This window comes from Zophobas morio, unplaced genomic scaffold, assembly GCF_036711695.1.
Source record: "Zophobas morio isolate AGI-343-1 ecotype UQ-CSIRO unplaced genomic scaffold, CSIRO_AGI_Zmor_V1 ptg000011l, whole genome shotgun sequence".
Classification (NCBI taxonomy): Eukaryota; Metazoa; Arthropoda; class Insecta; order Coleoptera; family Tenebrionidae; genus Zophobas; species Zophobas morio.
The window spans coordinates 13,714,641-13,730,752 of NW_026972116.1; the positions used below are offsets into that span (position 1 = coordinate 13,714,641).

General features: G+C 33.2%; 1 protein-coding gene across 6 annotated transcripts in view; it reads left to right on the forward strand.

Annotated features, from left to right (window-relative positions):
• Kug (kugelei) overlaps nucleotides 1-16,112 on the forward strand; it is a 418,182-nt gene that overhangs the window by 373,845 nt on the left and 28,225 nt on the right. For 5 of the 6 annotated variants that reach the window (XM_064053266.1, XM_064053261.1, XM_064053265.1 and 2 more), the window contains 5 exons: nucleotides 468-572; nucleotides 7,768-7,920; nucleotides 7,976-8,189; nucleotides 12,586-13,130; nucleotides 13,184-13,681. In XM_064053266.1, the coding sequence (XP_063909336.1) occupies nucleotides 468-572; nucleotides 7,768-7,920; nucleotides 7,976-8,189; nucleotides 12,586-13,130; nucleotides 13,184-13,681 (1,515 nt within the window). The remainder of the gene's footprint in view (nucleotides 1-467; nucleotides 573-7,767; nucleotides 7,921-7,975; nucleotides 8,190-12,585; nucleotides 13,131-13,183; nucleotides 13,682-16,112) is intronic. The other variant, XM_064053264.1, reaches the window with a different exon arrangement.

Here is a 16,112-nt window from a genome sequence, read left to right on the forward strand (position 1 = left end):
GAACAATGTTTTTTTCAGAACGAGATTTTTTGTTGTGGTTTTGATTTAACCGTTTAACATTTTTACCTGTTTGATTTATTAATTCTTCCGCCATGTACACAGCCGCGTTTCCATTAAAGCGTTCATTTCCGATTTGTTTCCTCCACATGATTTATACTTATCTCACGTTACATGGCATATTCTATACTGAACTAGATGTTAATGTCACTGCTAGGTAGATAACGAATTATCCACTTGTAAACCGTGCATTGCACATGACATATGCAAGTTTCCTCGATGTTTGTTTTAATGTTTTGCTCTTTCACTCGTCTTGAGCGACCGTTTTCCAAATCCAACGCGATCTTGAACAGAATTTATGCGATCGGCTGGTGAAATTTGGACGGGCGTTATTGGCAATGCTAAAGTTTGGGAAGAAAATACCGATAAACACTTGTTGAGTCGTCATTAAAATTCTCTTAACGATCTAGAATGACAGCCCGGATGATTTCGACGGCGCCGACGCCGCTACTGATGATGATATGTGGGATTCTCATGGTCCTGCAGATCTTGCAGACCTCGATCCGGTATTCCGGGTAAGCGGGATTGTCAACAATTCATCATACGTGAAACTAACTAGAAACTGTGTTCCTGTTGGTCCGGGACAGCGCTATATTCGTAACAAGAAAAGTTTGCGAGAGCTTTCAATAAAATATAACGAATAGTGTTCGCGTTAGAAATGTTACTCAGCTTTTAAGCTTGCAAACATTTTGTGGCTGAAATTGTTAAATTAACGGTTCTGTTTAATTTCGTTATTGTTGGAAATACGCTTAATTAACACACAATTTAAAAAAGTAAAATGTAACTCGTAAGATTCTTAGACGAAAGATAAAATTTGATTAATCGTCGTCTTTCTAGAATGCAGAAATTAAGATACAGTGCTAAACTAGGAACCCACCTCGAATATATATGGCAAATGGGATATAATATTATTGTAGAACATTTCTAGAGCCCGTTAGACCATTTTAACGACTACCTGGAGGCTCGTAGGTGCGGTTGAAGACATACTATCCCAACCCATACAATTAATGATCTGCACCACATGGTCTTTTTTTCCAACACATTCATATATATTGCAATGGGTTTAGTGTTTCTTTGAAGGTCAAAACAAAGAGTTTTAAATGAAAAGGAACGAAACTTTGACTTGTGTAGGTATCCACACATTCACAATGATTTCAACAATTCTAAAGTGTTAAAGTAAAAACAACGAGTAGGAAAATGAAAAAAGGTGATAGAGTTCAAAGTAAATTTCTCAAATTAATGAATTCAACGTTGTGTTACCACTGTATTAAGGGAAAGAAAAGGGGCGCACTAAATTTTAAACTTTTATTATTTAAGCGGAATATTGTCACCAATAAATAATATTTTAATTAGATTGTGCACTGCGAAAGCTGTTTATAAGTTGAAATTATTATTTAAACCCGTCTTAGTGGACCATAAAATTGTATGGCAAGAACATTTTTCATCTAAGGTTATGTAAACAGCAGTAATTCTATTCAAACATGAATCAAAAATTAATCAACGTGTAAAATTTCGTTTTAAGTAATTTTTCTGTGTAAAACTTGGTCATTCTTCTAATAATGGTATCGTCTGACTAAGACACAGTCGGATTTTGTAGCACCAGTCGCTCTAATAAATTAGGAAATTAACACAATCCTGAACCATGAAAAAAAATTAGAAACATTCCATAAAAAAATCTAAAAAAGACAACAATACTCAGGTGTTTCAGATAAAAATCCTTATACCTTAAGAACGAATGGAAGTATGAAATTCTGTGAACGTCATTGTTTTTAGTTTGAAGGGGAACGCTTAATTAAGTATGTTGCAAATAATGTGAATCGGGAAGCAAACTTATATTTGTAAAATTCGGTTGTTAATTGTTCAAGTTTTCCACATTCAAAAGTGAAACTTTTCCAAACTAGAGTGGAAAAATAAAACAAAACAATATCAAAATCTAATTTTTATATATGTTAACTACAAAATTAGAGCAATTTCTAATCAAATTACGACGTGAATTATCGTTCGCATCGAAGACATTTCCATCATGTTCTTGTATTGATACTTCTGATACCTTCTTAAATGTTTCACCTGTTCTCGAACTCCTTGTACGCCTTTTTATATTTTTCCTTTGATTTCTCGGGCAATAGTGAATTGCGAGCCAGTGTGGCTAACTCTTCAACATCAAAAGATACTGATGCAACATCTCTTCCAACATTTTTACCGCAGGAAACACCCAAAACACTTCAAAGGTTAAAAAATTGGAATTGGAACCTTCGTCTCGATAAAAAATCTCATGTCTAGAATGTGGAAAAAAGTAACTTTTCCTATCTTATTGCACAAATAGCTATTTCTTAAATTATTATTGCAATGATATAAAACCCTTACATGTGGTGTATTAGTTACAACTATAAATAATATAACTTTTCTTTTCTTTGCTGCCTGTGGAAAATGGTTCAATTTTTTAATGGTGAAAATTATTTATAATGAAAATTGGTCCAACAATGGAGGTCCTGCTTAGTAGACTTTTTTTACACATTTTTTTCTTATACACTTCTACCTCCAGAAGTTACTTTCGGTCTCATTTCTTCCATAACTCGTCCTAGAATGGTCCAATGAAATTAAAGTTTTGTTTTGTTGTTTTCTTTTTTTTTATTATATTTCAAACTCAATATTTCTAAAATCTTGCATTTGGACCATAAAAACGCTGCATTTGTACAATCAGCACCACGTCAAAATCTATATCCCAAAATTTTTTTGAGGATTGTTAGGCAATTTTTCATGATAAGAATGTTTCAAAATCCCCGGCCTTATGAAAATATCGGAATTTTTCGACTACGTGCGAAACTTAACTAAGGACATTTTTTTATACATGTCGATCTACAGAAGTTACTTTCAGCTCATTTCTTCGACAGTTTTGCTTTTTTTATTGTATTTAAAACCGAGTGTTTCTAAACTCTTGCCCCGGGACTGTTAAAAACGCTAAATTTTTGGAATCAGCACATCGAAAACTATATCCCACACTTTTTTAAGACTTTTTAGATCACTTTTTTTTAAAAACCCAAATTTTTCAATAGCCCTTATGAAAATTTTGAAATCTTTCAACCACCTTCGAGTCTTGAACATTTTGCCTTCCAAAGTTTACTTTCGACCTCTTTTCTTCCATAACTCCTCCCATTTTTCAAGAACTGTCTTTGACATACGACAGTTTTTTGATTTTTTTTAATTACATTTCAAATCGAGTATTTATAAAATCTTGCCCCGAGGGCTGAAACCGCCAACTTTTTGAAATCAACACTTTAAAATCTAGCTTTATCCCTAAATTTAGTGGGGATTTTTAGACAACTTTTTCAAAACCAAAATCTTTGATTAACGGTTATGAAAATTTGGAAATTTTTCGACCACCTTCGACCCTTAACTGAAGATATTTTCTTGTACATTTGGACCTCCAAAAATTACTTTCGGCTCATTTCTTCGACAGTTTTTATTATTTTTTCGATTTTTTTTAAATGGCATTTAAAACCGAATGTGTCTAAAATCTTACCCCGGGATTGTAAAAGCACTAAATTTTTGGAATTAGCACGTCGAAAACATACAAGGTGTTATTGAAAGGTACGTACAACAAAATTGACAATTCTTCGCGAAGTCTAAGAAGTCTGAAAAACTTATTTTTAAAAGTATAAGGGGAAAATTAACCCTTATCCAACCTTTTTAGACGCTACTGAAGGATAAATAGGTAAAATTAATTGTGTAACAATAAAACTTTTGTCAAGACTAAATGTTGCTATAGAAACAAGAGATGATCAGAGGCGTACAACGAATTGGACATTAGTAATAAACAATAAACAAATTTTAATAATTTTTATCTCTAAAAGGGGAACACTTTTACCCGAACTATTTTCAATTTTTAGCACCCATACTTCGAGACCAACTGCCGATTTTATTTTGTACGTACCTTTCAATAACACGCTGTATATCCCACAATTTTTTAAGGCTTTTTAGATGACTTTTTTAAAACCAAAATTTTTCAATAACCCTTATGAAAGTTTTGAAATTTTTCGAACACCTTCGGAACTTGTACATTTCACATTCCAGAATTTATTTTCGGTCTCATTTCTTCGATGACTCCTACCATTTTTTTCAAGAATTACCCTTTGACATACGACAGTTTCTTGATTTTTTTTTAATTGCATTTCAATTCTAATATTTCTAATAAATCTTGCCCCGGACGCAGAAGCCGCCAAATTTTTGGAAACAACACGTCCAAAGCTATATCCCAGAATTTATTGGAAATTTTTAAATAACTTTTTCAATACCAAAATTTTTCATTAACGCTTATGAAATTTGGGAATATGTCGAGCACCTTTGAAACTCAACTAAAGACACTTTTGTGTACATTACGACCTTATGAAATTTTGGATTTTTTCCACCGCCTTCCTTGAATTACAAGTGTTTGTGTATCGTTAACGCATGATCTATCACAATCCCTTAAAACAAATATATCTTGCAGTGGAACGAAATATCTTTGCGTCTCGACGCTGACACCATATATGCGTCATATTTGCAATATACTAGATTAAGCTTCACTCTACAAGCTAAAAACAATGGCATTTACAGAATTTCAATATTTCTATCCGTTCTCAAGATGCAAACCCGGTGGGACACTCTGTATATATGTAACACATTATACTTAATGCTCATTTGAAAATAATGTTAGATATTAAAAAAAAGTAGTTACTTGTTATGATAACGAACCGCAATCTTCCACTTTATGACTATTATGGATATTATTTGCAGAAGCGAATGAATTACGTTAATGATGAAAAATAAATCTGCCGATCCTCTAGAATTTCTATATGTTGCACCGAAACTAAATCATATAATGAGGTTTATTTCAATCAAATCGTAATCAGTCATTCCATGAATTGCAATTTTAATAACAATTTCAGGGAACTTTATGAAGAATTATGAATTAATGAGACAACATCAAATAAACATTTCAAATAATTTGTCCTCGTTAAAAAACATCAAAGTTGTAACACTGTTTAAATTACGTAATTAAAAAATTGTCGAAAACCTCGCTATACAAATGCGCTGATAAAATGAAATAATTTGCAATAATATTTTAGTTGAATTACTGAACTAACTGCAGTTTTGTGTATTTAGCACTGATTGCTTTCAATTTTGAACAAACAGCAGAGATATAACACAATTTCCAAGGGAATAAAAAGAATTAACACTCTCTTCGCATACTACATCGCTAATTATATGTGAAGGGAACTTTGTGTTCACTCCCTTTGGAATTTTTAATAAATGTACATGCCGTGAGTTTTAAGCAAATGCTTCCTATATTCCACTAGATTTATTTTCATTTTTAATTATAATCTACACTACATGTGTGGCTTTTTTACTTTAAAATTTTTGTATACATTAAAAGAATTTTCAAGTACTGAAGTAAAACCAAACTTTCATGTACTGATTTCTCTCAGAATTACTTGTTTCATAATGTAATACATCTAATACTTTTTAATACAACTTACGTGGTAAAATTTTTAATTTTACATGAAACTGCCAGAAGATAAACCATAACGTTTCCTTCTTAAATATTCATTCTTCCTAATGTTTTATTAAATTGCAAACATCTAACAACAATTTCCACTACCATTAAGTTCACCTTAAATTAAATTCAAATTGCCAAGTGATAAAAATTTTAATGGGGATTGAATTTTTGCATGAAACAATGAGACTTTATCTTATTTCATATCAACATTTCTTAATACGCAAGAAGTTGTATTGTATAATCTCTTCTTCCTCCTTATAATTAAACTGTTTTTGTTTTCACGCTAAATACATATATATTCTGTTCTTTTTTTTATGACCTCATGATAACGCAAACATCTTACGAAATTCAATAACATTTCATAAATAATTGTTCTCTGAATTTTGTCTTCACAATTTCAATAAAATTGTTTCGACTTAACAAAAAATGAAAATTCGGAGAAACTGAAAAACAAATATCAGCGACGACATCCCAAAATCAGTAAAAAAATTGGATCGATATTTGAAGTGTAATATCTCAGAAGATGTTCATAAATAACTCTAGAAAATATTGTAAAATGTACAAATTATCTAAAATATCTAGTCCTTCGCTTTGAAAAAAAACTGAAATGTGGGCGAAAAATTATTCTTTTTGTTCTGAGATGAAAGATAACCAACGGTGCACAGACATCTTAAAAAAGACTGGATAATGTCAAATGGAAACCCAAACCCACATTGGAGAATACAATTTATTTTAGTACAGTGTACGATATTTCCAGTTTCTTGCTCTTGACCAGCGACTCTCGAGAATAAGTTCGACGGGATCATGTCTTAGTAAAAACATGGGTTTTTCTCTATATGGTTCAGTTTTAATATTTCTGAAATATGTATGTTTATACCGAACTGCGTCCATTATTTCGATTATAATTATAACTGAATAAAAAGTTTGAGGTGTTAGATTTTTTTATTAAATTTAATGGAATTCCACCAAATTTTGCTACTTTTATTAAAGGCTAGAACCTAAATTTTCTTGATTTTTTTTTAACAACATTCACAAAAAACGTACAGTTTAAAAGCTAGGTCACAATATTTTGTGGTGCGTTTTCGTATACAAAAAGAATTTTAAACGAAATATTTATATAAAAATTCGAAAACATTACAATGTTGAAATTTCTGTATTTCAATTTTCAAATAGAACAGCCTGTGTTGAAATATCAAGAGTTGAAAATTGTAATTGTATTTTAGATTTTGATTATCCACATAACTGCGATGAAATGTTAAAAATCGTGGAAACGTCAAAATTTGACCCTTCGGTATTCCTACAAATAAGAAGGGCGATTATTGCTTGTCCGACTTTTTCAAAGACGCAGGAAATGTGACGTAGACTAAACAACTAAGTAACACCATATCATCGAATAAAAAAGTCGTCCAGCAGCCTATGAAATTTAATGTTAAAAAATTATGTTGGCAACACCAACGCCTTCCTTTTTCACTTTAACGGTTATGGGTCAAATAACTGTCAAATAAAGTGTCAACTAGCTGAAATGCCTACATCTTGATTTTAAAGATAAATTTCACTGCGTACTAGATGACTTTGTTTTTCGATCATGCCACTGTATTTTACCATTTTCCTGAAAATTCGGACCAATCTAATTAAATAATTCACCTAGTTAAGATTTATTGTGAATAATCCATCAAATAGAGTGATTTTTAAACCGTGCTCTATGATACTTCGTTAGCACTTGCGTATTTCCAACACGATTTTATTTTCGCTAATTCTTTGTAGTGGAATCGGAAAAAAGCCACTTTAAAACAAACTGAATAACATGAAATCAATTTTGCCAAATTTAACACTTCGCAAAGGGCAAGTGAATTAGACCCTCGCAGGCAACATCAAAAACTCTCTCCACTTCGAATTTGTTGACCATTTTATTGAAAGCCCTTACATACTTTATTTTCGGTACGAACCGAGCGCTTAGTTCCGGACTAAATTGCATGAGTTGTGTCAACCCTTTTTATTTTATTTCAAACTAAATCGAATGGAAATAACTTCGCTCACTCATTGCATCACTTAATGCATGTGATCAGTGGTCATCAAGTGCAGCATGCTACGTGCACCCACATTTGAGTTTCTCTGGACGTACCGTAAATTCGTTTACCGTCCGCTCACGTTGTTTTCACGCTTTTCTCACCCAGGTCCTAGCTTACGACCGCGACGCCGGCGCAAATTCCGAGATCCGCTACAGCATAAAATCCGGCAAGGGAAAATCCAAGTTCAAAATAGACAATTCGACCGGGATGGTGTACGCACAAAAAGGCTTCGAGCCGGGACAAGAGTACGAACTGAATGTAAGACGTTAATCTTTCACACAAAAACATCCCGCTTTAATGCTGTTATCATTAGATAAGAGCCACTGATGGAGGAAACGCGTCTAAAAGCAGCATCTGCAAAGTGTCGGTTCACGTTGTTCCAGTGCCTTCAAAATCGAAACATGCTCCTGTTATTACGAAGCCACCGCAGCCAGTCAAGTTGACGGAAAGCGACGAAATCGGGTTTCTGGTTACGTTTATCGAAGCGGCTGATAAAGATAACGATACTTTGTGGTATGACATCGTCGGTAAGTAGGGTTGCAGCTTTGGCAAGGAAGCGAAGGTTGAAAAGTAAACACGAGCACCTGTGCTACTGATACGGGGGCGTTTTTCTGCATAGGGGTAGGTCGTGAGTGCTGATGAAAACTGAACCTTGAGTTCGGTAGTAACAGTGGCACGTGTCGTACTTAAGTACTTTGAGTGCTCAATTAATTTTGTTGTTTCCTTCTCTGTCGACTACGGGCTAAAATTTATCACAATAACCTTTATTTTAGGCGTTTCCAGGAAATTACACTTCGTTTTTATGTTTTGTACGACCACATATTTCACATACCAACGTTTTCAATCTTGTACAATTTGCTTGTTATTTTTATTCGGCAAAATAAAATTTTACAGTGTTGTACAATGGATCAAAGGTTGTTTAAACTTGGTGAAAACAGGTAATAAATACAAGTTTTTGAAAAATCTTTGTTGTTAAAAACAAAACGAAAGATCGTTCGATTCTGGCGTAGACCAAATACTCCAGTCGTCTCTCTTCGCACTGATCGTTAGAGGGAGTCCCAGGTAGGTTATGAATCAGGAAGTAATTACGGAATAGGTTAATTTAGTCCAAGAATAGCACAGTCTACCTGTGAAAATGAGTTAACAGGTTATTCAATTTATTGAAGACGGGGGCATTAACCGTGGTTGTTCTAGAATATAAATATGATAAGAAATCATTTGAGTTGTGATCAGTGGAATAGTAATAAAATAAGCAATGACCTGATATAAAATTTTATGTTGCTGAAACAGTTTTACTGATTTTGATCATCACTTTTGCATTAGAGATACACAAAATAACCATTTCTATTAAAAACTTTATTTCTTATGATCGAAACATTTTCCTAACAAACTGAGACATTCTGTTCCTTCATGGTATACTGTTGTAATTACAGTTTGTGTATACAGGGTGAGTCAATAAGCGCGGTCCTTGATATCTCAATAATTATTATAGAGATGATGGTACAGAGTGTTTTTAAGACTTTTTTTAAATGAGACTCCCTATCTATTTCTGCATATTCTCATTAGCCTCTTCCGAAGCGGCGTTGCTGAGTTATTTCAGTTTTTCTTGAAATTTTTTGTCAGTTGAGGGGTTCAGAAAAAATCGCAATACGTTTTTTTTTTTTAAATCTGCATTACAATATTTTGCGAAAGGATAAATAAAGGCACCCCCTTTGTTGTGGTATCAATTAAATTTTAAATTAGTAAAAAAAAATATGGACACTCTGTATAGGAAAATGTACTTTCATGCATACCACATCAAATCGTGTACTTTTATTTATCCCTCGACAAAATATTGTAAGGTAGACTTTAAAAATAACCCTATTGCGATTTTTTGTGAGCACTTACATTACAAAAAAATAAAAAAAATATACTGCGGTTGTAAAACCTAAGAAGTGGTCAATCAAAATATGTAAAAATATATAGGGTGTATCTTTTAAAAAAACTAAATCGTGTGTTACGCATTAAAAACAGGACACTCTGTAGAGTTGAAAATAATTTTGGAGTATAGTTCTCCAAGAACCGTACAACTTTGGTCGTAGACTTTTTTCTGTTTTTTATAATTAATGAAATATTGAGGAACGCGCACTCAATTGCTCACCCTGTATATTTAGCGACAATAAACTACAAAAACTTATTAAAGTGAACTGAAGACATAAGACTACGACTAACACAGTAAATTCACTGGTCTTTTACTTTGGACAATTTTTGATTGATTTTTTATCGTCTACATCTCCATAGAGATTGGCCATAACATGATTGCGAAAAAACCACTCGTTTCACAAAAAATCACTCAGCAGTTTGCCTTTTTTTTTGTTCAATAATAATTTCGAAAATCCCTGCATCAGTTTTTATAGAAATATCGCTTAAACATACGGATTTTAAATAGTGATTTAATGAATTATATACAGGGTGATTCAAAAATGGCGCACCATCTTCATGACACATTCTTAAGGACTGTTCATTGAGCAAAGAAAAATAGTTTTAAAAATCCTTGGGCCCAATTGTGGCCCTAAAAGTTTAATATTTTTTTTAGATATCTATGACCATATTAATTCATTACATAGTGTTGGGTACATACAGTCAATCGGACTTTCATTATTTAAAATAATTTTGGAAATATATAACGTCTATATCCATTGTTTTTTCCATTTTATAATATTCCAAGAAACTTAAAAATTGTTCGAATGAATCTGACAATCTGGCTAATTTTATCTATCTAAAAGTCGATATTTTGTTTTTGTAAATGGACGCCAAATTGACACAAGCAATTTTTAATGATTTTTCTCGAACTTAGACTTGTCTTAGTGCGCCATTTCAGAATCACCCTATAGAAACCAGCAGACAGGCAAACGGAAATGCGAAAGCTGCAAAAATGACCTTGGTAAATACACAGTAATTTACAATAAATAATTAAATTTAGATCACAACATTGAGACATCCGTGACACTAGTGTTTTAAAGGGTGTTACATCTTCTGTACTAATTTTTGTATTTGTAAGGAGGCATTACAAGCTCTTAAAAAGTCTTTGCTTTAAAAATGTTATAACTAAATTGTTTTGTCACTGTTTACTCCAAAATATGAATACTATGTGTCAAAAGTCGTCGAAAATAAACCAATTGGGATTTAAAAAAATACATACAGGGGGAGTCAGTAAACGCGCGTTTCTCGATATCTATTTAAATATTGAAAATGAAAAAAAATTAAAAATTAAAATCGTACCGTTCTTTGATAATCATACACTAAAATTATTTTCAACTATACAGAGTGTTCTATTTTTAAGCAATGACATGCAACTCAGGTATTTCGTAAGGAATACCCTACATATTTTTACATATTTTGATTGACTTGTTCGTGTTGCCACAGTATTAATAAAAGTGAAAGATAAATAAAGATACGCACATTTTTGTGGTATAAATCGATTAAGTCTTAATATATTGTTTAAATTAAATTATAATAAATTTCAATAAATATATAGTTATTTCAGTTTTTTTCCCCCTTTTTTTACTGTAAACCGACATATTAGAAGAAAGAAAACGAAAAATAGAATAAGATGCATTCATAAAATGCAGCTAGTCAATTTAAAAAATCTGAAATATCAGTATTTAAAATTTGTACCGATTTAGTTTTTTTATGAACAATCTGTCTATTAAAATTTGATTTCTTTAATACGATAACAAAGTGCGTATTTTTATTTATTATCTTTCCACAAAATATAGCCACACATCTTAAAAATAACGTAATATTGCGATTTTTGAGAACATTGCTAAGAAAAATTAAATACCTTTGTCTTATAATTAATGAGATGTTGATGACCGAGCGCTTAGTGACTCACTCTGTATATTTAAAAATGTTATTTATAAACTTATATTTTTTGAAAAATTGTGTAAAACTGTGAACAAAATAAGAATTAATGCATATAATTTTGTGTATCCCTAATAAATGACGTTGCAATAACAATTTTACAAATTACTGACACAACCGCCAACTATGAAGACAAGAACAATCGCAGTGAATTTAATTACAATTGTCGACAAAAATATTTCACAAATCCAGATTAGTTGTGGTTTTCTATTAGCAGAAGTTCCCATGGTTTACACATAGAAGGCCCTCACTAAACAAACAAAAGTATTTTCAATTTTTGCAAAGAGATATTTAAAATTTTAATAATCAAATTAGATTTAAATCTTTACAATAAATCGTACAAAGAAAACTTCCCGTTTATCAATAGCCAGCCAACTCAACTTTCTGGAAAGAGTTTTAAAAGTATTAAGCAGCCGCATGAATCTGTTAATTCAGAAATACCATCATACCTTAAACAACACAAAGTTCTTTCTAATAAAAAAAAATCGTCTCGCAAGTTCTAAATCTTTCAATGTCATTTAAACTTCGTCATCTCTAATTAAAAGTTTATGCGAAATTGAAACGTTGTTTGGGTTGTTCCTCACATCCGTGCATACTTCACCACAAATTTCCCGAAAATAATTTGTTTATATTTGTCGAAAAATCCAAAAGGAGGGAGATCTCTTATAGAAGAAATAGGCTCGTACAAAAGGCCAAAAGATTTCTTATTCAATAGAGGTAATGAAACTAATTAGTAAGTATATGAGATTCAGATAGAAAAACACCTATTGGAAAAATGTGGTATATATTTCTACTCAATAATGCGACAAAAACGTATTTCAAATTAAATTTCTGGAGACTTAATTTTTCGTAACTTAACACCTTGATCCACTAAGGCTTTCAGTTTAAATAAACGCCAATTGGGTATTGTGGTCTCAGTTTCGAATTACCGCAATTAAGTGTGCAGAGGGGAAATAATAAAGATTAATTGAGTCTAAACTACTATGTATTTTTTCCCTAACTCAATCCAATTCCCACCAGGTGGCGACTCTCGAAACGACTTCTACATAGGCCGAGAAACCGGCAGCATCCTCCTCGCCCACAAATTAGATTACGAGGCTCAGAACGAGTACACCCTCAACATCAGCGTAACCGATTCTGTACACACTGTTTATACGCAGTTGAATGTATCAGTAATTGATATAAACGACCACCGACCGGAATTCTCCGAAACCTTATACAAAGTCGAAATTTCCGAAGCCGTACCCGTAGAAACCGAAATCCTACGTCTACGTGCAACAGACAAAGACGACAACACCAAACTAATCTATAGTCTACACTCTGCAAGAAACTTAATCTCTTTGCAAACCTTCAAGGTCGATTCCATCACCGGCGTCATCTACTTAACGGACAATCTGGATAGAGAAAGCTTAGACGAGCACATTTTGACGGTGATGGTCCGTGATGGGGGAACCCCCGCTAAAAGAAATTACGCGAGAGTGAAGATTATAGTCCATGACCACAACGACCACGTGCCGCACTTTTCCGAGCAGATTCTGGAGGGGAAGGTGTTCGAATCGGCTGTGGTTAGTTCTTATTGTTGGCGCCATTGTTGTTACTTAATATTTGCGTTTGTTAGGTTGGCAGCGCCGTTCTTCGGGCCTTCGCCGTGGATCACGACAAGGGCGAGAACGCCCGAATCACCTATTCCATCATTTCGGGTAATTTCGGCAACGCTTTCACCATAGATCCAGACTTGGGGATCATGTCCGTGGCTCGGGAACTGGATATGACCACGAATGCGGAGTACATGTTGAGGATAAAAGCGACAGACCACGGTCAGCCTGCTCTTTCGTCTTCGGTGCCTGCGCATATAATGCTTACGATGGCTGACAATGCGCCTCCTAGGTTCACACAGAAAGAAGTGGCTGCGGAAATATATGAAGACCAGCCGTTGGGAGCTTATGTGGCGCATTTGACTGTGCGGAGTACTTCTTCGTTGCAGTTTGAGATCATCGATGGGAATGTTGATGGTGCTTTCTTGATCAGTCCGAGTACCGGAGTTATAACTACGCAGAAGTACTTGGACTACGAAATGTATAAGATTTATAACTTGACTGTGATAACGACCAATATGGTAAGTGCTACATTTTGTTTTTTATCAAAATTGAAATTTAGACAAAAATTATAAAATGGAATTTCTCGTCACCGTGTCGACGTGTTTAATTCTGGAATAGTAATTTTAAATGATACAACTAACTACACAATTTAATTTAATTTCGCTTTAACGAAAGCGGTGTCAATAATTTGCATGTTGTGTATTGTAGCTTAATTATCTATGGTTTCGAATTTTCCATCACTTTTATTTGGTAAACACGTAAAATTTATCCACAGCGAGCAATTTCGAAATATGATTAATTTCCCCAATAACAATGTCCTTTTTTCATAAATAAAATTTAGTTGCACAATAAAATAGTGTGCAGTTAATTATGCTTCGCAAAACACAGAGAGTTAATAATTTGTTTATCATTAAAATAACCAAAAACGAAATAGTTCTACAGACAAAATTGCAGTGACCCAATGGTTATGACGACACTTTTTTAATGGAACGATTTTGTTTCTTCAACTTAATAAGTTGTTGTTTACTCATGTAAAGCAGTCGAGACAAATAAAATTCCATCAACTATTTGTTATCGACATGCCTTATAAATTATAATATTACAAATCACTGTTCTACTGAACACTCCAGAAATTTTAAAATCCAACCATGAAATGTATTATTAAGGTGATAAAATATTGCAACGCTGTTTGAGATCGATAAAACTGCATTTTGGTGTTTTATCGCCTAGAAAAATGCAATTTGTGTGCAGATGTAAATTAACCTCTATACATTTTGTTCTAAAAGTTATGTTTTTCATGAAATATTTTCTGCAAATTCCACTGTACCTGAAGGTGTTAATTGCCGATAAAATTTGTCACCGTGGCATTTTCAATGCTTCCGCATAAATACGCTTCAGTTTTTATTAGACAGGTAATTATTTTGAAAAAAATTACGTGATGATTGAACTAGAAAATTAACTACAAGGTCTGTAGTTGTTTATAACGAACTTCCCGTTCCTCTAGAGCACAACACCACATATTGGAACGATTCCGTTTCCGTAAAGAAGCATTGTGCTGCTTGTCTCAAGTGACTTTTTTAATACAAGTTAATGATTGGTTGATTTTGATCTTACACAGGGCGGAACAAAAATGGCGCACTAAGCCGTATTTTGCTAAGGACTGTAAAAATAATTTTGAATTTCCTGAAGCCCAAATGTAGAAGACAGAAATGTTCAAAGTTTAATTTTTCTTTACTAGCCCCGCCCGCCCACCCTCTCTTTTCTTAGAGGGTATGTCATTTGCCAAAAATCAGTTTTATCTTAACAGGTACTAGAAATAAGAAATAAATGTTTTAACAGATAAGTAGTATAACAAAAAAAATTACGATTAACGTTTTTTTTAACAGCATACGTTCTATTAGTTCCCATTCTCACTTAACAAAAGAACACATATTTAGCCCCGCCCACCCACCCCTGCCTCTATTTCAGTGGATCTCAATTGAAGAGAGATAAAATCGTTAGAATGAGAACAACGTGTATAGGCGGGGCTAGTATCTGCTAAGATAAGATTGATTTTGGTAAATGACATATCCTCTAAGAAAATAAAGGGAGGGAGGGAGGGGCTAGTACTTGCTAAGATAAGACTGATTGTAGCAAACGACATATCTTCTAAGAAAAGAAAGGGCGGGTGGGCGGGGCTAGTACCTCCCAAGATAAGACCGATTTTGGCAAATGACATACCCTCTAAGAAAAGAGAGGGAGGATGGGTGGAGCTAGTAGCTGTTACTGCGGCTCTCAAGACTTTTTGAAATTCGTAAAAATAAACCAGTGGCTAAACCTATTTAATCGATATTTTGTTTTTATAAGTGAACATCAAACTGTCGTATACCAAAAATTAAAAGTTTGTTAATAATGATTTTTTACTCCCAGGCGTAAGCTAAGGAAGTATTGTAATCGAGTTCATCGGTCGACTACTTTTATGTGTTCTCAACCATTCATAATCCTAGACTACAAAGAAATAGGTATCCCGTTTCCATCTGTCTACTGTCTATCTGTCTGTATGTCTGATTGTTCTCAAATTTTGGACAGCTTGATGACGTCATCTCCAAAATTTACAGTAGTAAATTTATTTCTATTTTTTATAAAAAAAAAAGATACTCCTGAACTTGTGGTGTATGAATCCATGTTGAGTTTTTCAGCATGTCCAGATTTTTGGAAAAAAAGTCAAAAGTATATAACATTTGCAATTTAACTTTGACACTGCAAAATCAAATGATCTAAAATCGTGCAGTCGTTTTAAGGTTATCCTATGCATGGTAAATTTGTAATCAAAGCATATCTGTTTATCCCCCTCAAAAAATTGAAGACGTCATCTCAAAATTTTGTCGAATAAATCTTATAGAAAATGTGCAAGACACCACAAGTATAAACTTGTAATTTATCACTGCATTCATAATTATTAAAACTCCT